Genomic DNA, 24,421 nt, shown 5'->3' with positions numbered 1-24,421 from the left:
TTACAGTCAGCCACGCGAATGGCCGAGGAGCACTCGTGGCTGGGTCAGAAAGGAATTTCACAGACCCTTCCACTATTTGAGCATAGACCAAGAGAGAGATCCCCGACTTAAAGCGTAAAGACCAAAAAGTGGAGGAAAAATAATCCTTCCATACGTGGAAACGTTTGTTTTCTTTCATATGTAATAAACAAATGTCAACCATTTATTTTTCAGAGACATTAAAAGGTCTAGCAGCACGCTTTCGCTGCCGCAGCTGAACCCAATGGAGCAAAGACAGGAGCACAAAAAGGTATCGTGCTCAGAACTGAAATGTAATTCATTACGTTTCTAAAACAACGCGGAGTAGTAGCTCGAGCTGGACAGGGTTAGTCTGGAACTCCCCTAGAGGATCCGCGACGGTGGTGTTCGAAGGCACTAACACTCAGTTATTCTGAAACCCCTTGTGTTTAAGGGAGAAGCTGTTTTAACGCTGCCCCACCCCGCGATGGAGTAAGGTAAAAGACGGGCTAAAAAGGCATTAAATACCAGGCGTAAATATTCATGATCAAATTTGTTTTGTATGTGAAAGCTCAGTGCTGTGAAGAGAAAGGCAGCAACGCAAACTGAAGCGCTCCGTGGGCAGCGGCTGGAAAAACTGTATTTTGTTGCCTGGATAGCAAGCTTTAACTTTGCTCCATGGGGGTAACCTTTAAATGTCTCTTTAGGCCTTGGCCTTGCTCGTGATCACAACTGGGGTTCAGTGGTCACGCTGGAGAGTTCGTTATCAACGGATCTGGAGACAATACTGGTGGTTTTGGTAGCTGCGACACTCTAAGGACCTGAGTAAGGTGAGGCTGGCGAAGGAGATAACAGCATGTCTGGGAGCTTATCCGATGGCTGGAAAACAGCAGTTGATCTAATCATAGAATCACAGAATGGTTTGGGTGGGAAGGGACCCCCAGAGGTCACCCAGCCCAACCCCCCTGCAGGAGCAGGGACACCTTGAACCACAACAGGTTGCTCACAGCCCCGGCCAACCTGGCCTGCAATGGTCCCAGGGATGGGGCCTCCACCCCCTCTCTGGGCAACCCCTGCCAGGGTTTCACCACCCTCACTGGAAAGAATTTCTTTCTTAGATCCAGCCTAAACCTACCCTGCTTCAGTTTAAAGTTTAGTTTAAAGCCATCCCCCCTTGTCCTGTCCCAGCTGGCCCTGCTAAAAAGCTTGTCCCCCCCTTTCCTCTGGGCCCCCTTGAAGCCCTGACCGGCCGCACTCAGCTCTGCCCGCAGCCTTCTCTTCTCCAGGCTGAACACCCCCAACTCTCCCAGCCTGGCCTCAGAGCAGAGGGGCTCCAGCCCTCGGAGCATTTTAGTAGCCCTCCTCTGGCCCTGCTCCAACAGGTCCATGTCCTCCTGGTGCTGAGGGCTCCCGAGCTGGACGCAGGGCTCCAGGGGAGGTCTCCCCAGAGTAGAGCAGAGGGGCAGAACCCCCTCCCTCGACCTAAATAGAATATCTAAATACAAGATGCTACCTCTAGCTCTGAACCTTGTTCTGCTCCTAACGAGCCACCTCGCTGCAAGGCACGGGCTTGCTACCAGTTAAGAAAAATACAGCTACTGGTAGCACAGTCTGAGTTTATAATAAGTACTACCAGAGCGAAGATTTTCTCTGTAATTCCATAAGTAACTTGCAAAATGTTATTTTATAATGCACACGTCACTTCAGACAGCAGCACTGTTGATCTCAAAGCTAATTCAAACGCTTCTATAGATTAACAGAAATGAAGTCCAACGACACGACCCAAGATCAGGACACTGATCTCGCTGCGTGAGAGTAAACGGGTGAGAAATTACGATCGTATTTCAGATTGGGGTTTGGGTTTGTTTTTTTAACAGTGAGGCAATTCTAGCGGGAATGCAGCAATAACTAACAGCACGTTTGAACAACATTGAAGAGAAGTGAGAAATAAATCAGCCCGATAATAATGCCTGCCTGCAGCCACGGTGAAGGATGGCTGCTTTGCATTTTGAAACAGTAATTTCACCCTCCACAGGATCTCCTTGTACCATCCAGTCTTCTCCCCCGGTTCCTCTTCCCCACCTTGAAATGCAGCTGGAGCAGAGAAAGGGCTATGTCTGCATTTTATCAACAGCTCCCCCGCGTGAAATGGAGACCTTATAGACTGACATAGGGGGTGTCGGCTGCTTTTCCTCCAGGAACCGCGTATTTGCAGCACTCCTACCCCTCCCTTGCTCGTTAAACACTAAGGAGTTGAAGGTCGACCCACACAGCGGTACCAGGACTGCCACAAAACTGCTGCCAAAATAAATTCAGTTGTAAAAATCAGAATAGGACATTCATTAGTTTCAATTTTAAATATTTTTCCTCCAGATAGGTTTTCATTCAGGTTTTTTATAGCGTATGTAATTTTGGCCTACTGTAACTGTCAGTAACTATTTCCTTTTGCAGAACAGCGCTCATGCCTAAAGCCTCATGTAATTACAGTCTGACTGTATTTACCACTGAGAAGTCTGAAGCAATTGCAGAGACAGTGGCATCTTGAGTAATTACTTATCAACATTTCTCTGTAGCTGGTCATCTGGGATTCAGCAAGTTATTCACTTAAGCATTTCTATCCTCCTATCATTTTGCAAGCAAACTTTTTGTTGTTTTTTCTTTAACTGTGCTATTTTAAGGGTTTTTCCTGTTATTTTGTTACACATCTTGTTTTCTATTAGTGTTATTTCTATTAAGAAGAAAAAATGAATTTCCACCATCATCAATACAGGTTTTTATTACCATACATCACAAGGAGCCTCATAGAACCCTGTTACTTGACTCCTCATAAACCGTACACTTCACCACATTGGTACACCCGACGTGGAAAGACAAAGCATACGAAAGGGAAGAGGTGGAAAGGGTCATTTTTTCATTAGAAGTGCTGCGTATCGTGTGACTATTTACTACTTCTTCATAAGAATTATCATTTATGTTTAGGATTATGAATGGTCTTTGTGTTTACTAACGTTCTACTATTTTAATAAGTATGAACAGCAATTCATATTTATCGCGGAAGCTGGAGGCACTGAATTCTTGGGCTGTAACTTGTTCCTTGTGCAAAGCGTATTTATGCCAGGATACGGCATAAACAAAAAGGGTAAGACACTGGAATCTCTCTAAATGCTTCTTTTCATTAGTATCTCATCTTTGAAAGAAGGGGGGGGGAAAAATAAATGTATTTTTACTCCACATACACAATCAATGTGTTACTGATACATCTGACAGCACAGGCACAACCGAAGAGCGCCGCCTTTGTACCGGGCGGTGTGTTGTTCACGGTGCCGTTTGCGGCAATGCAGCATGCGATTGGGTTTAACATGCACTCAGTAATGTACAGGAACAAACCAAAATATTTGTAATGCGTGACAAATAAAAATATAGCTTGTATTATAAAGACTTTTAAAGGCATGCAAAATATATACAGTGCAATTAATGGTTCATGCAAACTTTGGTGAGGTTACAATTTTACATTCAAGCATGCTAGAGTACACAACTGAGCCCTACGCCGTTGTTCTTGGAAAGCAACTACCCACAGATCTAACAAGAAAGCATTGTTTTCATTGTAGTGAAATTTTCTCTAAATCCAGTGGACATCGAGAAGGACGCCTATATGTCACATGAGACTATATATATATATATTTAAGGACACAACTTCCTTATCATACACAACCGTACTCATACCACACAGTTTTATTATCTTCAGAAACCAGCAGCGGGGATTCGGCCTCGCTGGTGTTTACACAGGTGGTAGGAACAAGTTCTCTAGTTAGAACCGACCGCAGGTCACTATGATCGGATTTCGGATTAGCGGAAGGCTGTTCTTGATTTTTCGGTACTGATCTAAATGCTGACAGATTTGCCTGATCGGTTGTTTTTGATGTCGATCTTTGAGGCAATCCACTTATATTACTAACTAATTCTGTGTTAAGGGATAAAAATGGCTGAGCCACCGTTAACGACCCTGTGCTGCCATTACCAGATATACTGACTTTATCATTAAACACACTCGTGCTTAGCAAAGTTCTCTCATGAAAATTTGACCTTTCCATCCTTGAAGTCTTAGGCACATCAGAGTTACCTCCTAAATTACGTGGTTTAACTGTATTAGCTGCATCGCTTTGCGGAACACAATCTACTCTGTAAGCCACACAGTGAAATAAATGAGAGGATAACTGGTGTGCTGAGTACTCACTAGAGGTTGGTGGAACACTTCTGTCAGCGCTGGACGGTGCTGGATCAACTGACACAGGTTGCCTACAGTCCTTAGACAAAAAGTCGTGAATGCTTGTCCTTCGAGTCGTTCCCTCCGCTGTAGAAATCACGCTGCTCGCACGAGGTAAGGTAGCATAAGGATTGCAATCTCTTGATTGTCGCTGGGATACGGTTGCTTGTATCTTTTCTTTAACCGATTTGGCCTTCCCTTGAGCGCCTGATGTAAATTTTATCGGAGAGCTAGTAAAGTAGGTATCTTCAGTTTTACGAAGGCTGGGCCTTACAAGTTGTTCTGGCTTAATGGATCGTCCATCTGAGAAATCAACTGTATTCTTTACACTTAATGATCTGACAATACCACAACCGGCAGACGGCTGTTTTCTTAGCTTTTCCCTTCCTGTCAGCTCCGCAGACTCAGATAAGCTTTTCATGACTTCATCTAAAAGATTCTCTTCACTTGCAGATTTCATCTGTCAAAAATATGAAATGTCTTATAAATTTATAAACTGTACTTTCGACCTCTTCTTAAGCAATCTTTGTGGACATAAATGAAGATAATTTCTAAAATGTGGCTTTTTTTTTTTAATTTCTAAGATCCAAAAGCAGTATTAAACATTTAAGGTACAGACTCAAGAGATCTCTCTACGGCTTACAGGCAGGTATTTTGAAAACTAGGTGTCAGACAGATCATAACTATCTGGAATTAGCTCCTGTAATACTGATTAGGGCAACAAATCAGATGATCAAAACTTCCAAGTTCATCTTCTCACCCACCTGCCCTCTGCCATCACTCATCGATACTTCCTAAGCCATTTCCTATGGACTATTATTTTAACTTACACTGATTATCTGGAGCTAAAAGCTTAAATCTCTATACACTCAAATAATAAAGACAAAAACCTCAGAAAGTAAATACAAAGCACATAACCTTTAGGTACCCTTGGTGCCTAAATTTGGACCGCACAGCTCCCAGTTTTTTCTTTCTGGAGAAAAAGAGTGCAGAGCTAAGAAAAAAAGTTTAGGTGAATGCCATTCACAGACTCAGTGGAGAAAGACTGCAGTCTTTTTCAAAATGGTAAAAGAGACAATTTGGAAAGAATCAAGCTAAGAGCATTAGTGAAATGCTCTGGCAGAAGATTGGAAAGAGGCCTCCTGAATGCCCTTCCAACCTGAATGCCTGCGTGGTGCTATGAAAGGGATTCTGCGATTCTTGAACAGCAGTGGACTATACTTGATGACTTGGGTGGTTTCTTTTTACTTCTATTGCCAGAAAAGTATTATCTAACGTTTAAAAATGAAAAATTCTTGTCAGAGAGACCACAGGTGAGAGGTCATTTTAAAAATCTAACAAAAAAATCCAGAAACTTAGTCCAGACTCAAGTTGCAGGCTACCCCAATCAATTCAGCTGCAAATGTGTATTCTTCAATTTCAATTGTGTCATGAAAAATAGATGGGAGTCCAGATCCTTACTCTTGATAAGCCCTAGCCACAGTAACCGGCTTGCTTTATCCTAGAGCACTATCCTAGTCAGATCTTCACAAGAATTAGTGATGTAGAAAAAAGAATTCTAGCAGAGACAAAGTGACTTTGGGCTTCTAACAGACTGTCACTGATTTAGAGAAACGTTCTCTTTGGTTTATTCCTCTCAGATTTCAATGAGCTCCAAGTCAGGCTTTTTGCCCAGTAGAGGTAAAAAGATGAAACTGAAGCAGACAGGAGTCTCTCCTCAGGGAATGAAGTAAAGCATCTGCCTTCCTGTTGATGTAAGACAGATCTGACAACAGCTCTTACTGAAGACAAGTGCTGAACTGGAAGAAAAGTAAACCTACGTTGAGTTTGTGGCCTTCCAGCTGAGCTCTGATGAGCGTACCACGCATCAGTACGCTGGACAATTTTGTGCAGCAGAGATTGACTTTCTTACCTAATTCAGTAACCCGGAAAGGGTCAAGCTGTGAAATTCCAAACGATTTTGTGTGCAATACAGCAAATACAGTTTATCAAGGATACAATCCACACTACTTCTTAATGCAGGCATAACCAGTATCTCCACAAACTTAAAGCAATTCTACTCACTATAAGTCTTCTGTTCATTCTGTGCCCATACATGGGATAATACATAGTTAAAACATTGTTTAAACTAACCTCACTTGAGGTACTGTTGTTGCTTTCTTCTAAAAACTGTTGCAGGGTAACAACTTCACTTCCAGGAGAACTGGTTTTGATCTGTTTTCCACGACTATCCAGCGTTTCAGGCGTTCTTTGCTGGAGCACAGGACTAGACCTGGTATGACCTTTCAAATACTGGATAGGACTGCTGCTGCTGCTAGACCAAGCCTCGTGTTCATGTAGCAGACTAAATTCTCCGCTGCTGTGACTTTGCGGCCTGCTTTGATTGTTAACTGCACCTGCTTTTGGGGTAAATGGCATTAAGCGTTCCGTAAGAAGATGACATGAAAGCTGCTGAACAGCGTAACCTTATGCAAAGCCAGCACATTATCAGATCCGGTTAACAGTAATTCTATTTAAGATACTGAAAAATCCAGTTGTCTTTTTTTACTCAAACCTGATATAATTTTAATACAATTGCACTCCCCTGACTTACCTCTTACAGCTCTTTACACGTGACAGGATAGCTTCTGACTAAAAAACTACCTTTCACTTAGAATCTGGGCCTCCACCTACATAATACTGCATTCCGAGAGGCTAACGGTAACACCTTCACCCGTGTTCAGCATCACTGCGAGGCGCACACTCGAATGCGCTATTAACGGGTCTTACACAAGTGAAATACAAAGGATGGAATGGAGAGAAAATATTTTCTTCAACGTGCTTCTTTTACAAGAACTATTCAGGAATGCTGCTTCTCCAACAGTTGCCATTACTTCTAAGTTTATTACAACCGAAGGAAGCATATGGCATTAAATGCAAACTAAATGCCACAACACCAATTCTTTTTATTTTTCAGTAATTGTGAATTGCTTAAAAAAATACTGATGAATAATCAAGTATTTCCTACGTCATGTTACTCCCTAAGAAATGAACTTAAGTTTGAAGAAAGATAAATGGTTTACAGGAGAAATTTCTAATACTGTATAGAAACTGGGGCAAGGCCTACCTCAAAGACTCTTTTACAGAAGGGAATAATCAGACAGACAGAAAATAAACTGATTAAAAATCTAAGCTAGCATTCATCTCTAAATTTGCAAACAAAGAGATACTGCTTAATAAATGCAAGCCATGAATATTGAACGCTGCCAACTCAAGACGTCATTTTAGTTCAGTATGTACGATGTTCTCCAGCTAGAATGGCCATTACAAACAAAAATATATTGTAAAACATGAGATTTAGAAAATATTGCTAAACCCAGGAACATTATTAATCTTCTAAAAACAAAAAAATAAAAGTTTACAGGATGTTACTATATATGCCATCTTGTCCCGTTTGTGTTGTCCACTATACAGCTTTACAGAAGCAGTGCACACGTGGCAGGATGCTAGGAGAAAAACAAAGGAGCAATTTCTCTGCTTAAAAATAAGTGATTTTAAAGTAATTTGGGGGGAATTCTTATTTTGTAACATCATCACTTGGGTTAGGTTTGGTTTAAAACAGTTTGTAACTTATATGCTAATATCACCCTTTTAATATTTCTTGTAAGTTCTACTCATACTTGTATCCTTTCCTAATTTGGGGAACGAAGGCTATAAAATGTTTGAAGAAAAACATGCTGTGGTGTGTGTGGGAATTGTTTCGGTTGTTCTTTTTTTAACCTATATAGATGATCTTACAGAGAAAATAATGGAAATGAAGCGTGTACGTAAATTCACCTACAGCATACCTTTGACTTCATGGAGTGAAGCATTGTTATTGCTATTGCTAGTGGATGTTCTGCCACTATCAAGGCTGGCTGGTCTGGAAGCTAAATGGAAAATTAGGAGACACCATGATGAACAAAATTTTAGCAGACGACACGGTACCTTTACATTCTGATCACAGAATGCTCAGAGGCAGGAATCATGCACTATTTCACAGGCTGAGCATGCCCATTGTCAACAAAGTGGTTTCTTACAGATCAGAAAGCGAAGGGATTTCCAGGCAGTCCAAGAGGACACTTTAGAAAAGGGCACTACAGGAATAGTAAGGTAACAAGGGAGAGGAAAAGAGAAATAGAGCGTACATTTAGAGTCGGAACTGATTGGTTAGTGGGAAACCAGGACGGTACAGATGAAAGGATGGGCATGCAGAAAGCTGCTCGTGATTAGGCCACTTACAACAGATTTGACAAGGAACCTTGCACATTGTTGAAATGCCACGAACAGGAGGAGCAAGAGCATCTGCACAGATAATGTCCTGTACTCCTATCCGATACAAGGGAAATGCACGGTTATTATCTTCAGAAACGTTTGTTGCTCATACTAATTTTAAGTATTTATAGAAGAGTTAAAACTTCACTTCTAAATAATCTGTGATAGCTTTCACTTCATAGCTTTGCTTGAAGGAACACGTAACGGGTTTATAACACACAGTACATGACAAATTTAGGTTTCACCGAACAATAAACATTGGAAAAATCAGGCCAGATTTGGATTTGGGTTTTTTAGGATTGGCATTACAGCTTCTTTTATTTTACTATTAACTCCAAATAAACTGTCAAAAGGGAAAATAGTTTGATCCTGTTCAGATGCACTTCACAGATACTTTGCACTAGAGATATAGAACATCTATCTGATGTAGTAGTTAAGAAAGAAAAGAATAATCTGAAGAAATGATACTATACATTCAAGAGATAAGCAAGTCACAGAAAACATGCTCACTTGTAACGATGCCATTCACTTTTTTTTTGCAAACTTCGTTAACATTCACATAATACAATCCTTAATTCATTTAATTAAACTTCACATCTTACCATGAACTCTTGATCCTGTACTAGAATCATCACTAATACCTTGTGGACTTACATCTTCAAAGGATGTAGTATCTACACACAGAGACATAAAAGATTATGTAAAATAAAATAAAATGAAAACATTCTTGAAATATTTATCATCTGTAAAATATATTAAAATATTTTTCAAACCAATCCATTTTTACTTCTGTAACATTCTGTAGGAAAATTCCCAAAATATTTTATAATTGCAATTATTAAACCTATTCGGTATCTTAGCACTGCAACTCAATTATTCAGGTTGCTTTTTGCTGGAAAACTTAAAATATAAGTAAACCCAATATTTATATGAAATTGCTGTTACACACAGTCACATCACGGTGCAAAAAGCTTCTACCTATACCTTTATTATTTAGCAACTGCTTGGATCTGAAGCCTGTAGAAGAGTTGACAGCTGCAAAGTTGATAGCTGTAGTAGAGAAGGCCATAGCTCCCAATTCTTTCCTCCTTTTACCCGTAGATATATCATCAGGACCCTCCAGATGCTCAGAACTACCTGTCCATTGTCCTCCTGCTAGGACCATGGACTGCACCAGGTCATTCATGGCTGGGATGCAAATGAAAGCAAATGATCAGCATGGTCAATGTATTTGCTTCTGTTCTTATTTTGTATTGCAAAACGTTGGACAGTTTTCTAAGCATCAAAGCGTATTGAATACTAGAAGATATAAACACAAGATCATCCATGTTATGACATGCAATCAGCTCAATGAATGAAAAGTGTTACAAGTCAGAGACTTCTTTCAGCTCAGTATGGTTCTTAAAACTGATATTATTAGGTATAATCGCCATGCTTGTGCTGCAATGGTATGTAATATATATGTTAGAAGCTTTGATATACTGTTTGCAATGATAAAAATGGAATGAATAAGGATAAAATGGGCAAGGGTGCTAATACACTAGAATGTCAACAACGATAGGGGATCCTTGTACAGTGCAGGTTACTGCAGGGATACTGTATTTTACATAACAACAAATAAAAGGATCTGAAAAAGATGACATCTGATGATATTCACCTTTACTTCACAAAACTAGAGAAAATTCTCCGCCCCTCATTGTAAAATAAAATAAATCAACATAACATTTTGGCAACAACAACTGATGAACACTTGAAGAGTGACAGACCACCATACAAGCCTTGCACTATTTGTCTACGCTTTCTTTAAACCAAAAGTTACAGCGATTTCTTAACAAAAGGCTTATGAAACGTGTAATTTGGAACTATTTAGGTTAACACAGTGCACTGTAAATTTATATACACATAGAGACATGTGTATATAGACAACTATGTATACAAATATATGCAATCACAATGCACTGAATATATATATATGTATGTGCGTGTGCTTGTGCATGTAAATATGTGGGTATGTGTGTGCACATCTGCGCATATATAAAGTATTCAGTGCCAAGAGAGAAAAAAAGAAAAAAAAGAAAAAAGAAAAAAGAAAAAGCTCCAGCTCCTTGTATTGTAGCAGGACTTGCACATTGCAAAATAGGAGGAAAAATACAGCGCAGTCCAGGGAGAGGTTAGTGAAAAATTAGTAATGGAAGCCAGTGTAGCCATTTAAAAGAAGCTGAACTGTCATAAAGTCTTACACATGGAGCGACGGTAGAAGGCCTTCATTTTGTCTTTTTCCTTCGGTCTGTTCCTCAAAAAGGGCAGTCTTTTCAGTGCAACCACTTTTATGTCATAGCATGAGGAAAAACGGAAACAGGGAAATGAAAGAAAAAAAGGGAGAAGAACAGATGGAAGTTAAATGTTGAAACTAAGGACAGAAATGAATGTCTGAGTTTAAGCTATGTATGCTATGCTAAAAACTATCATTCTCATGCTTCTGCGTGACAATGAAATATGAAAACTACACTGAAATATGAAAACTACACTATGAAAACTTTAATATACTCAGAAATGCACCGAAAATAATGGTGAAGAGTGTAATACAGTTTGAAAGTTCTAACTGCCAAGCTCTTGGAAAAAATAAACGTAACTTCTTTGCAGATGATTACACAAATTGACGGTTAGTTTTCACATTTCTTGAACACAAAGAAAAACGTGAAGCAAAAAAAGCTTAAAATGAAAGCAACTCTAAGTACAACTTCTACTTTAAAATACGTTTACATATGGTAAATAAGTCTAGTTTACATATAGTAAATAGTCTCATTATTTTTTGAGACTAATAACGTTTGTAATGCGCTGCCCTGCACCTCTAGTAGGACACAATCTATTATCAGTCTTCATTTGTTACCTTTTGTGCTCATTAATAGTTTTGGTCATCTACTGTCTTGTAGAAAAGTTACATGGACCTCAATGTTCAATCTGCTGTTTGTGTGCAGAGAACTTAGTATTTTACTGAAATAATCTACTTCAAATCTGGAATAAGAAAAATAAAATCTAGATTTATTGTCTGGAATGGTAGACACCATATTTTTTAGCTGAAAAAATACCAAAGATTTAAAAAAAAAAAAAAATAGCAAAAGAAAATCCAAATGTAGTGTTGCCGTAACATTTTGGGAGGGCAAAGAGGAAATAAGTGATACATAATATCAGGGAACAGAGTTAAAATTACAAATAGTATTAAAAGATGGAGGAGGGGGAAATCAGAAGTTAATCTTGTCCTTAGGTTCAGCTATTCCGCATTAGTAACCGATTACTGGCAGACACCTGCATTTGGAAGCATCAGATAAATGTGTCAGCTGACTGCCACGCACTCGGGAGCCACATGCAAACAACCAGCACGTAAAGACCCAGAAAGAAATGCATCAGGAAATTACCCAAAAGTTTTTATTTATGCAGATACGAAAGCAGCGTAGTCCAGTCTATCAGCCCAAGATCTGCTTATTTTATCTCTCTGGAGTCACTTTTGGGACACGTGCTTTGTCATTTGCCTTCGTTTTCTGCCCAGCCAGCAGCTTGTTGTACAGCAGTTTGTTTTATACAGCAGTACATATATACATATGCATTTACAAGTGCACATGAACCACCTTGAAAGAGAAAGAAATCTCCCTCTCCATCGTACTACTCTGTGTTTGCACTTAGAGTATGGAGTTTACAATGCAACGCATGTTACAGCTTCCACTGAATGCACGACTGGCACAGCCACAAGTGTCAAAAACACACAGAGAAGTTTTCACAGTTGCAGAATGCAACTCTTGACCAGAGAGGGACAGCAGACACCCTACAGCGGGTCCTTATGTGGGGTGGGGAAGAAGAGGGAGAAAAGAAAGGCACATATGCTACCTACCTAAGATCCAAGTGTACACTAAGTACAATCTCACCTTTGAATTATTCACTACATGGGCATACAGATATTTTTTATTATGTACATATACTTGCAGGTACTTCAAAATAACCAGTTTTTTGTTTTGTTTTGAGATCAATAAAGCACTCCTCCTCTTGTAGATCCCCGGGAAAGAAACCAAAACCAACATAAACAGATGCTGACTGGCTCAAAAAAAAAGCAGAGAGGCCGCTAAGCCCCCCCGTAAAGGACACATTCATATTGTCTATCTGACCGTCTGTAAACGTACGTAGCTTTGAAAAGCTTCCTGCCAAAGGAATATGAGGCACAGCATCAGACTAGTTTTCTAGCAGGTAAACAGCTCATCGGTTTTAACACTAATGCCAAACCAAAGCGGTTAATTCTGTTCTATTTCTACTACTTTTTGTCATCGTGGTGAAACATGACTCTATTGTAACTGCTATAATCCTTACACACGAAAGAACTGATCCCTCTTAATTAAAAACATCCACTCTAATCTTATTAAAAAGTAACCAGAGGATGTTCACAAATCATTTGAGCCATCTGTGATTCTTGTTCTTTAGCACAGATCACCTGCAAAAGGACTGATTTATGGCTCTCGGCAACTGCACCAAACAGAAAACTCAACTACTGATGTCCTGGAAATGGTCCATCACAACCTGTCCTTCTGCAAAATGCAACCTCCTTCTGAGACTACCTAAGTAATTTCTGCATAGAATACGACTAAACAAATGTCTTGCTAAGAATACTGGAATGGCAGAGCTACAGAAGAAACAAACTGGGCACCACAAAGTTTAGCTTAGGCAGCTTTTGCTCTTTATACCTTTATTCCAACAGACTTTAAAAATGGGATGGCAGGAGGACTATTTTGGTGTTAGTAATCATCTACTCCAAGAACTCTAGCTGTAATTCATTAACCTCTCTTGCTCTTTTCAGTATTCTGTGAACATGTTCTTGCTTTCTGAGCTGAGAACGAATGATGAGCATCGCAGGATTCTTCCACTCATCAGGAAACCTCCCATTTTGTAATCCTCCTACTGTTTGCTAGAAACACTCGGGAATTCTGTGTGGGTAGTATTAAAATCCTCAAATCATTTTGTTTCCTGCACACAAGAAAATGTTAGGCTGACATCTTCTAAATGTTTTGGTAGGAGAAAAATGGACCCCAATATACTCCTTTTATTTCCACTATGGTGTGATATGTCTGCTACTGGTACTACTATTTGAAGATCACAGGCTTACTAACAGCCTTAACTCCTTGGGATGTTGTTAACAATCTGAAATGGCTGAAGTGGAAGGTAGCAATAGTAATCTCTTTTTCTCCAAAAAAAAAAAAAAAAAAAAAAAAAAATCCATTTGCCTGCCTTGAGTTTTCTGTGCAAAAGCACAGAATGGTATCCCATCCCCGCTGAGAAAAAAGGCTCTGCACAAAGATGTCAGGTCTGTGGTACTCACCCGATTCACCTGCTGAATACAGACAGGGAAAGCTAAGGTGAAACTCTGCAGTCAGAGGAGTGTACAGTATCCACACTGCCTGCAAGATGTAACTTGTGCTGCACGCAGTAACAGCCACCCAGGCACCCCCTCCTTTCCAGGGGGCCCCTGGAATCAGCCAAGGGCTTCAAGGGCTCTGAGAGACCTCAGGTGCTGGTTTCTCTGCAGAACAGGGTAAGCCTATTTTTTGTGCCAAGACCACCTAGCTTTGTAAGAGAACTGGTCTCTTGAACACATGTGCATGAGGAAGTGTCCTGTATTAAGAAAACAGTCTCCATCACCACCTTCAAAAGAAGAAAATCTGCAGATTTCACATAGTGAATCTGTTTATCAGTAGTGGTAGCAGCAGAATAATTCATTTTGGAATCAGTATGTCCTCTCGCTTTCTCTGACATTGGGGATACAGAGTAGGAAACCTGTACACCTCAAAGATCACTTTATGTCAGATACCTGTCCTCCAGCTTTTGAGAACACCCCTGATTTGTGCCAGGGACTGCTGTTTGGGGAACGTAAGCTGCCTTCTCTTGCCTACTGAAGGACACACAGGTCATTTCACCTCACCAGTTCCCTCTGGAACCACTGCCATTCCCAGATGCAGGAGACCAGGGTGGAACAGAACCTGTCTCTTCCCATACCCAAAACTGCCTTCAACCAGTGTGGGAAGCTACAATACCCGAGCATTTGCACAGACAGGTGGCAACTTAAGGTTTTCTCTTTCTTGTACCTTCTTTCAGTGGAAGCTGCACTGCGAAGCCACTTCTTACAGAAAAGAAAGGAGCCACAGTATCTTGATATTTAGGATTTACAGTCATTCTAAAAGCAGAAGAAACATACTGCAAAACATGCACCATTACTGGTACTTCTCACACCGAGTTTTCTCTTAACTTTGTGAGACACAAACTGTCTCAGTAAGATTCTCAGCATTGAATTTGCACAAAATTAATCCAAATTCTATCAAAAACTGTGGTTTCCATGGCGACATGTGTAATGGAGAAAGGTTGGCATCCAGAATTAGATCAGCCCTTCCAGTTTGTGGATAAATACACTGGGATTAAGGGGAGTATGAACAAGGTCCATGGAATACAAAGTTAATGAGGTCTGAACAACTTCAAACCACTTTTGAGGATCAGGCACCATAACTACAACCACAGCTCCACCAGGAGGATAACTGCACACTACAAGGTCCCAAGTATCATGCAAAGAAAACTGTCACATGGAAGAGCCCTTCCAGAACATGAAATCGTTGACACAGATGCAGATGGTCTGAACCAAAGCGTGCACAGTCTTGATTCAAACACACTTGCAAACACATCCACTACAGCTTCAGTCACTCCTGAATTCCACGAGACTTCCAGTTTGTATGTAAAAGCAACAGTTGCTTCTCTGAAAAGTCAGAAATACCTGTTTTGAACCTTACACTGAAAAATGCTAAGCTTCCCAAATTGACAAGGTAGCAATGAAAGTAATAAAACGCACCCTCAAACTTACTATTTTCTTCCGGTATTAAAAAAATACTCAGAAATGTGATTTTAAGTTTCCCTGAAATAGTGGGTTTAGATGTTTTTAACTTTGACTAAGCTTCTGCAATAAGCACAGAAGAAAAAAATATGCCATAATGGCTTTAATAATTTCTAACACAGCAAATTCAGAGCTGGTACAAAACCCTGAATAGCAATCTGCTGTCTTTTGAAACCCAAGGCATTAAATTTTTAAAAAGTATTGCAAAGATTTTAAGTGAATGTTAATACACACGTATCCTGATGCTTTTACATGCACAGCCAAAATGCTTTTGGTGCATAATTATTAAATAGAATCACTGCAACCTGGTAACTTGGCTGTAGTATTAGCTCTCAAGTTGTGAGAAATTGGGCAGTTCACCCAATTTCATGCCAAGAGCGGATAACAAAAAAATATAGGTAATAAATGCACATGCTTCACAGAATCTGGCCTTTTTTACTGTGGGCGTCCCAACATGACGGCTGTCAGGCTCTTTTCAAGGTTAGCAAATCGCACCATGAGTATTCGATCTATCTGCACCTCTGTGACCCTCTCCAGTTCCCCTCTCAGCCACTTAACTCTGACCTTTAGGATCAGTAACAATTCCCATCTGTTTAGCAGGTTACGTCTCTACATTAACTCTTCCTATTGCATATGCATCTGATCTCCTTCTATGACCAGGTGACCCGCCTAGTGGATGAAGGAAAGGCCGTGAATGTTGTGTACCTGGACTTTAGCAAAGCCTTCGACACTGTCTGCCACAGCATTCTCCTAAGGAAGCTGGCAGCTCACGGCTTAGACAGTCGTATGCTTCACTAGGTAAAAAACTGGCTGGATGGCCAAGCCCAAGGAGAGTTAAATCCAGTTGGTAGCCGGTCACAAGCAGTGTTCCCCAGGGCTCAGTTCTAGGGCCGGTCTTGTTTAATACCTTTATCAAGGGGATTGAGTGCACCCTCAGTAAGTCTGCAGATGACACCAAGTTGGGTGGGAGAGTCAATTTGCTGGAGGGTAGGGAGGCTCTGCAGAGGGATCTGGACAGGCTGGATTGATGGGCCAAGGCCAATTGTTCAACAAGGCCAAGTGCTGGGTCCTACACCTGGGTGACAACAACCCCAGGCAATGCTACAGGTGTGGGGAAGAGTGGCTGGAAAGCTGGCTAGTGGAAAAGCACCTGGGGGTACTGGTGGACAGCCAGCTGAATATGAGCCAGCAGTCAAATGTAGAAAATGAGGTGAGCGACGCATGGAGCACAAGGCTTGCGAGGAGCGGCTGGGGGAGCTGGGGGTGTTCAGCCTGGAGAAGAGGAGGCTGAGGGGAGACCTTATTGCCCTCTACAACTACTTGAAAGGAGTGTGTAGCCAGGTGGGTGTTGGTCTCTTCTCCCAAGTAACAAGGGATAGGATGAGAGGAAACGGCCTCAAGTTGCATCATGGAAGGTTTGAATTGGGTATTAGGAAAAATTTCTTTACTGAGGGAGTGGCCAAGCATTGGAACAGACTTCCCAGAGAGGTGGTGGAGTCACCATCCCTGGAGGCGTTCAAAAAACGTGTAGACGTGGTACTTCGGGACACGGTTTAGTAGGCACGGTGGTGTCGGGTTGACAGTTGGACTTGATGATGTTGGAGGTCTTTTCCAACCTTAATGATTCTATCATATTCAAATATTATCAAAATTCTGCATCGTTGGTTTTGTGAGATGCTGGAGGAATACCTTCAGATAGAAGATCTTTTTAGTAACTAAAGGGTGTTAGCACAGCCACAGCTTGGAAAGCACTTCCAAGACAAGGGGAAGGATTCATGCTGGGACAAGTGGGAGAAACAAAATAGGTACTACTGGTGGCATGTGACATTCTATCCAAAATTCTGCTCGTCTGACCCAGTAACAGTGCCTGCTTCATCTTACCCAAGCACTGCAAATGTATTTTAACATTTACATTTAGAGCTATGGAAATGCTATAAACTAGTTCCTGCCCAAACACTCAAGGAGTTTGCAAGAAATTGGTATAAATCAGTCATTAATAAATTAATTCAGGCTTTGTTCTTTATGACTTTAAAAATTATATTTAAAAATCCTCCAAAACAGACAGCCTTTTCTGACCACCTCTTAATTTTTAACCATAAAAGACATTTAGCCAAGGAGTATCAAAAAAAAAAAAAAATGTTCTGCAGTACTCACTACTACTCTTTTTGGTCCCCAAGGTCTGGCCATCTTCAAGGGAGTTTGAGCCCACAGAGGAACTATCCTGACTGTCCTGGTGGGGCAGCTGAAGAAAGCCTTCACTGGATTCTGAACGGGTAGGCGTAAGGGTCACAGACTTCAAACGTTCTCGATTAACATCCTTCTTAGATTTTATCAGCTTCCTCATTTTCAGAGTAATCCAGTTGCCCCTCCTGTTATCAATAATACAGTACATTTATTGCATTTGTAATACATTACTTATGCCTTCAGACTTTTCCTAATTTGTATGCAAGAACACAGCCATGATTCTGTTCCCCTGAAGTTTAATGAAACCTTGATTTTCAGCTGGAACAGAATAGCTATGTCATGTTTTAGATTTCTGTTTATTTTTATATCATGTTCATCAGTACCTTCTCGGTGGAGATGGTTCGTAAAATTTATACTGATCCATTATCTTCTCCTCCAATTTCTCCTTCTGCCGCCTTAATTCATTTAGCTTGTCACTGTAAACAGGAATGAATGACAACGTATGCTTCAAAACTGTATACCTAACATGCGACTAGCATGTTCCTTTGGATATCTGTTATCTGAAAGTTGTAACCCTTTGGGTATCTGTTATCTGAAAGTTATAACTTTTCATGAAGCGTTTTTATATAATGCTTCTTTCTTACTGAAAAAATCAATAAAGAGATACAGCAAACAAGCAGTCTTACATTTAACATTATGACATAAAATTGAAAAAAATTCTATTTGCCTTTATTACACAACAGAACTTTCCCCTTTTTTTAATCATAAAAGTGCATATAGACTCTACCAGAATCTTTTAGACAAGCACATTTTATCTTCTCTCAAATTCACTAAAAAGTTTACAGATTGCAAACAAACCTAGGAACTTTGCTTGTAGTAGAATGAGGAATAAATAACATTTTTATTCCTCATTTGCATCACCAGTTTTCCTCATTTGCATCATGATCCTTTAGAACTAAAAATATAATGTTTGTGGTTTATCTGCTTTTCATATATAATTAAAATTGTTTATTTTAAAAAGAGAAACATTTCAGAAGTAGCACACATGTTAACTTCTATAAAAACCAGATTTTTTTCTAAAATACAGGTTTTAGTGTAACTGCCCTAATCACAGTCATTTCATTGTTTTAAAACTCACATGTACTGCCTTTGCTCTACATGGAAGAGATCCTTGCTTTCCATATTCTGCTCAAGTAATGTTCTATTCTGTAGCATTAACGTCTGAATTTGATCTAGTAGATGTCTGTTCTCCTCCTCCAGATTTCCTTTAAGCTGGCTAAGCAGCTGTTAAAACATATGAAATGGCACATGCATATCTATGTGAGCATATTTTACACAGATACTGAGATTGTCAAGAAAATTTAGATCTACAAAGGATTCTGACAGTCAAATCAAACAGAAAACTAAATCACGACTCAACTGATAAAAGTCTCTTTGAAGCTTTAAATAACTTAAAACAGTTTACCTAACACGAGCCCCAATTTTTGTACTGCCTGTACAACAAGCAAATGAATTTGTCTTTGGACCAACTTCATTATCTATAAATCAAATTACTAATTCTCAAGTACTTCATATGGTATTATGGATCTACAAATACACATACATAAATGTTACAGCGATAACCAGTCATGAAAAATAGCGTAATTCTCACATACCTCACACTGATTATTTAGTTTTGTAGATGTAATATCCAGTTGTTGGTACTGTTCTTTGAGTTTAGAAAACTCAGCTTCTAATCGTGTTTGTTCTAGTTTGGAATTGTTCAATAATGTTTTCAAATTCTTATGATCAGTTTGGAGAACCTCATTCTCTTTTAAGAGCTGACTGTATGTATGATTTAGCCTGGAATTAGAAGACACCATAAAAGAACACATGCAGATAGAAGGAAATGTATTCGTGACCCACACTCCCTCTGAAGCGTGAAATTTCCAGATTACTACATTTCTACATTACTAAATTTCTACATTACTCCATAGAATATATATAAAAATTTCTTAGAATCGCATACTGTAGGCAAGTCATCTCTCAGTCTAATTTTCTTAGGTATGCATTCTGCCTTTAAGTCAAACACTCCAGGCTCTGCATATGTTTAAAAATAAAGCAGGATTTCTAAATGCAGACATCACAACTGGTTTTGAGATGCAACTCTTCAAAATACAAGAATCTTACAAAACGGCCAGAATTTCCTGCCAACACAAAACAGTAAGGAAATAGGAATGGTCCAAGCTTTGGCCATCACGGAGGTTGCATATACTGACTCTTCAGCAACCTTTGTCCTTACTGGGCCCTGCCATGTCCCTTTCTAAAAAACAACTTCTGGGTCCTCCTAATTGTCCTCACGCAACACCAAAGGTAGGAGGCATTTAATTGTGAGCCTCTTTGCCAGGTGAACAAATCTTAATACCTCTTCTTGAGGAGGGGAAGTATCGTGCTATGTAAATACTACTATTCAACCCGACCATTTACGGCAAGCTGTATCTCAGTTGCAGGGGTCAAGCAGGGCTTCGCCAGCCACTGCACTTCTACTCCCACTGGCATTAACCTCAGTTATCTTGCCCCCTAAGCAACTCACGCAGAGTGGCTTGCTCCCTCTACCACTCACGACCGTACCGCACAAGTGCTTGGTCTGGCATTCCTCAAGATGCTATGCGGAATGCAGTACTCTCAGGATATAATTATTATTTTTTGTGGGTTTGTTGGTGTGTGTCTGTCCCTCCTCCCCCTTCAGTTTTTCTAAAATGAATGTATTGCAGATGAAAAGAGTGGAGTTGCTATAAGGTATGGATAGTAAGTGTCCTGAATTGCAACATCAGGTATTAAGAAATGTGAGAGGATACAACACTTGTTCAGACTGTATCGACAAGTGCTCAGAGCTCTACTAATACACATATCAGACTTTTGCTTTACCTTTCATTTTCATCACGAAGTTTTTTATACTCTGTTGCTACAGTTTCATGTTTTTCATTTTGCTGCAGCATTTTCTCCTGCTCTATCTTGAGTACCTTCTCCAATTCTTCCAGCTGCACTTTCTGTTTCAGCAACTGATTGTACCTGCAAAAAAAAAAAAAATCATATTTAAGTTTCTTTTCTTGGAATGACAAGAAAATATGGAATTTTTTTGAAAAGGTGATCTGTCAAAGTTTTAAGATCTTAATGTCATACTTAAGTAATGCTGATTTTATTCATACTAGTTATACGGCATCTTTTGCTTTTTGCTCAGGAATCGCAGACTCTCATTTTACTTATGCATATTAATATTTACCTATCTTCTAAGTCCTTATGCTCCACCTCCAGATTTTTGTGTGCAGACTTAAGACTTCCATGTTTAGCAATCAGAGATTCGTACTCAGAAGCTTGGCGTTCATGCAGGTGTTCCAGCTTCTCATGATCCTTGAGAAGTGAATCGTACAATGATTTCAGATCCTCACGTTCCTTGAGCACACATTCGTTCTCATTTTCTAAAGCAGACTGCTGGATCAACAGTTGTGCATTCTGATTCATAAGAGATGTGCTTTGAGAATTAAGGGTGGAATTTTCAACCTGCAGTCATAAACATATGACAAAGAGTTGCAAATTAATTTCATAGTCTGGACTATCTGGTCTACCTCCTCCTACTGAAAGATTTCTTGAGTTTAACCCTTAGCATCTTAGCAACCTTCTAGTTATTCCATTACCTGACAACTTTTAATAGGAATACTTACTTTCTGATATCCCGATAAGACAATTCCAACTCAAAATATTCCAAGAGTATTCTTATAGCAGTATTGCAAGAAAGCACTTAAGAATATGCTTAAACTGACACAGGGGAGAGGGGGAGAAATAAAATTATTATTTACCTTCAAGTATCTGTTAAAGTGCTATCTAGACGAGAGGCACATTTTCCTCTCAGCATTGACAGCTCTAGTGTCACAATATCTTAGAGAAATGGATCACCAGTGATCCTCATATCACAGAAGCCAAGGCTGTGACATGACTGAAAGGAACTGTCATACTGGCATAGATTTTTTTTTTTCTTTAATCTTTATTGTACAGAATCTCTATCACCACCATAAAATCCTTATTGTATGCACATATCCTTTATAGTAAGACTTCAAACAGTAGCATCCATTTAACAGAGAGAAAGGGAAATGAAAATAAGAGCTCCTGGAAGGAAGTACCCATATTCTGATTAATCAAGGAACTGCCCTTCACAGTTCTCTTCCAACAACAGTAGTGTCACTTGATCACTTTACGCACGTGTTGTGAGATCTGGTGGAAAGTACTCTTCCTGTGGAAGAGTACAATTTCTCCAACAATTATGTCAGAATAGTATTAATGCCTATTAATACATTAAAGCCTTCAACATTAGACAGACTAAAAAGCCAAACCAAACAACAACTTTATTCTGTGTGCCTCTGGAAAGATTAAGCTAATCTAATCTTTGGATATCTTCAAGAATAGACGATACCCAACATGCTTGTCATCTGACCTGTATTAGGCTGGTTTCCTTCTCCTTCCTATTCAAGAGCTGAAAATCAGAAATTACTGAGGCTTCTAATACCCTCAGGATAGCTATTAAGGGGGGAAAAAAAAAAAAGTCTATCACTCCAGTGCACGCTGTTACTAAGGAACAAATCCCTTTCTGTTGGAACTGCAGCATTCTTTGTTACAGATGAGAAAGCTGAACCTTTCACTGGAAATGAAGTAATGTCTGATGGCATGTGTATGCTGTGAAACTTCCCAGACTGAATCCTGAGTTTGATTTAGTTCAGAATTCCCCGTTATCCTTTAAGACATCCTTTCTCTTGTATGTTCCTTATGGGTATCAGAAGGAATAGTAGAATTACAGTTGCCTAAGAACAGTTTTCACATAGTCCATGCAGACCAGCTGAGTTTGCACTTCAGATGCAGCTAATAGTTAATCACTCTTATTTCCTTGAACATATTTCACCTTTCATTTTGATTTAGAGCTGATGTAGAGTTGTCTTGCAACTTGCCTGAAGCTATGAGCAAAATAGCTGAATTCTCAAGGAAGGAGAACTCCTGCCTTTCTCAGTCTGTTGGGTATAACATCATTCAGTCATCCCTGGCAACGAAAATTACCTCGCTTGGTGAGGTTCACCACAAAAAAAAAAAAAAAAAATTAAAAAAGAAATTGAAGGCGGAAACCACTTCCTCCTCCCAACTCACTGCCTCAATACTTTTACGTATCTACAGTTAATTCATTTTCCATGTGTATCAGATAGGAAAGGCCTGTGCTGTTGTGCAATTTATGAGGCAAAAAAAGGAACTACGTGGCTATTCCTGTTTTTCTGACAAATGCTCAGACTGCTGAATCCCAGAGACATACCCTCATCTGTTTAAAAAGGTGTATTTCCATTTTACTAATTTTTAACAACTAGACGAGACAAGAGTTTGCACACAAATGTTCTGTTCATAGGCTTGCCACCCACAAAGGGGAGGACTGTGCACTAATTAGATTTCAATGTGGCAGACAGAAAGTGCATCTGTGGTGCAACTGTGTTCTTCTTTCCAGAAAGACACAGGATGATAATTTGAGGCCTTCACAAAATGCATTATTTGTTTACTTGTTTAAAGACTCCTTCACTCTTTGATTTCTATCCACCCTCCATAATTTCTGACATTTTTTACTATTTCTGCTGAATTGCAGACTTTGTATTCTTTAAGTAGTTTCGATTCTTAGAGCTCCAAAAAGCATTAGATACGTAAACAAGAATATTTTATTTATCAGAGGAAAAAAAAAAAAGATATGTATTTAATGACTCTGTTGAAAGTATGAAGAACGACATCTGAATTTTTGCCATAAGAGCTGGAACACTCTGTGGGCAACCATTTTATAATTTCCAAGGTCATGCATCACCTTTTTTTGCTTCTGAATCTAATCTTCACACGCTGATGTAGTTTTCAATGTTTTTTTATTTTTTCAAATCTTCTGTACTTACTAACACCTTCATTTTCCTCTTAGGTATGGCTTTTTTTTTTAAAAAACTCTGTTTATAAAAATAGACAAAATACTGAATTTATTAGAGTCTCTTTAGACACACTACTTCCCTGACCTAAATTAGAAGTAAAGAAAGGAAATAAAAAAAATTAGCTTGGAAGACCGGATAAGAGAATCTACTCTACTCCTAAGTTTGAAGTCAAGAGTTTAAACTGGACAGACACAAAGGATTAAAACCAACGTCTAGAAATGTTATTACTCATCAGCAAATAAAGTATTATTTGACTGCTTTTAGTGCAGATTATTTGCATATTACTTTCTTTTCCACATCTGTACCAGAGGTGAAACGTGACTTACAATACATTACTGCCAGTAGCTTTAAAGCTTTCATTTGAAAAAGCTCTGAACTAATCTTGGTTTTGAAAGCAAAAATAGGAAAATATTACCTGCAGCTTGGCATTCTGAGTTTGTAGAGTTGTATTTTGTTCCTGTAGAGAAACAGTTTGTCTCTGAAGTGCAAGAATCTGAGCCTGAAGATTGCTATTCTGTGTCTCAAGTTGCTTTAATTGGGTCTTCAGTGCTTGCTTCTCTGCCTGCAGTGTAGCATTCTTTGAACATTAAAAAAAAAAAAGGAAAATTGGAGTTCATAGCTATTTTACTGAACTTCAGGAAAAAAAACTTGTTTCTCCAAAACAAACAAAGCAGCGTGACTTCAGAGAGATTTACAGGGTGGAACAAAACTGTAAATCACCTTATGTAACAAAGTAACTCACAGTGATATTATCACTAGGGGTTAAGACTGAAGAAATGGGTAACTAATATCGTA

The 24,421-nt window shown here is 39.4% G+C and overlaps 1 protein-coding gene across 5 annotated transcripts in view; it reads right to left on the bottom strand.

The window, feature by feature from the left end:
- CCDC88A (coiled-coil domain containing 88A) overlaps nucleotides 1–24,421 on the bottom strand; it is a 78,969-nt gene that overhangs the window by 2,625 nt on the left and 51,923 nt on the right. For 2 of the 5 annotated variants that reach the window (XM_035896069.1, XM_035896074.1), the window contains exons 19-31: nucleotides 24,042–24,203; nucleotides 20,917–21,194; nucleotides 20,562–20,705; nucleotides 19,310–19,496; nucleotides 18,793–18,938; nucleotides 18,038–18,130; nucleotides 17,625–17,839; nucleotides 10,795–10,878; nucleotides 9,539–9,742; nucleotides 9,157–9,228; nucleotides 8,089–8,169; nucleotides 6,395–6,660; nucleotides 4,232–4,721 (exon numbers count right to left, since the gene is read on the bottom strand). In XM_035896069.1, coding sequence (XP_035751962.1) covers nucleotides 4,232–4,721; nucleotides 6,395–6,660; nucleotides 8,089–8,169; nucleotides 9,157–9,228; nucleotides 9,539–9,742; nucleotides 10,795–10,878; nucleotides 17,625–17,839; nucleotides 18,038–18,130; nucleotides 18,793–18,938; nucleotides 19,310–19,496; nucleotides 20,562–20,705; nucleotides 20,917–21,194; nucleotides 24,042–24,203 — 2,422 coding nt within the window. Of the gene's footprint in view, nucleotides 1–3,698; nucleotides 4,722–6,394; nucleotides 6,661–8,088; nucleotides 8,170–9,156; nucleotides 9,229–9,538; nucleotides 9,743–10,794; nucleotides 10,879–17,624; nucleotides 17,840–18,037; nucleotides 18,131–18,792; nucleotides 18,939–19,309; nucleotides 19,497–20,561; nucleotides 20,706–20,916; nucleotides 21,195–24,041; nucleotides 24,204–24,421 lie in introns of those variants that run through there. The other 3 variants (XM_035896058.1, XM_035896081.1, XM_035896064.1) reach the window with 3 other exon arrangements.

The sequence above is a fragment of the Egretta garzetta genome, unplaced genomic scaffold, assembly GCF_000687185.1.
Source record: "Egretta garzetta isolate BGI_Z169 unplaced genomic scaffold, ASM68718v1 scaffold200, whole genome shotgun sequence".
Classification (NCBI taxonomy): domain Eukaryota; kingdom Metazoa; phylum Chordata; class Aves; order Pelecaniformes; family Ardeidae; genus Egretta; species Egretta garzetta.
Note: the sequence above shows the minus strand (reverse complement) of the source record. Positions and strands in the feature narration are given on the sequence as shown.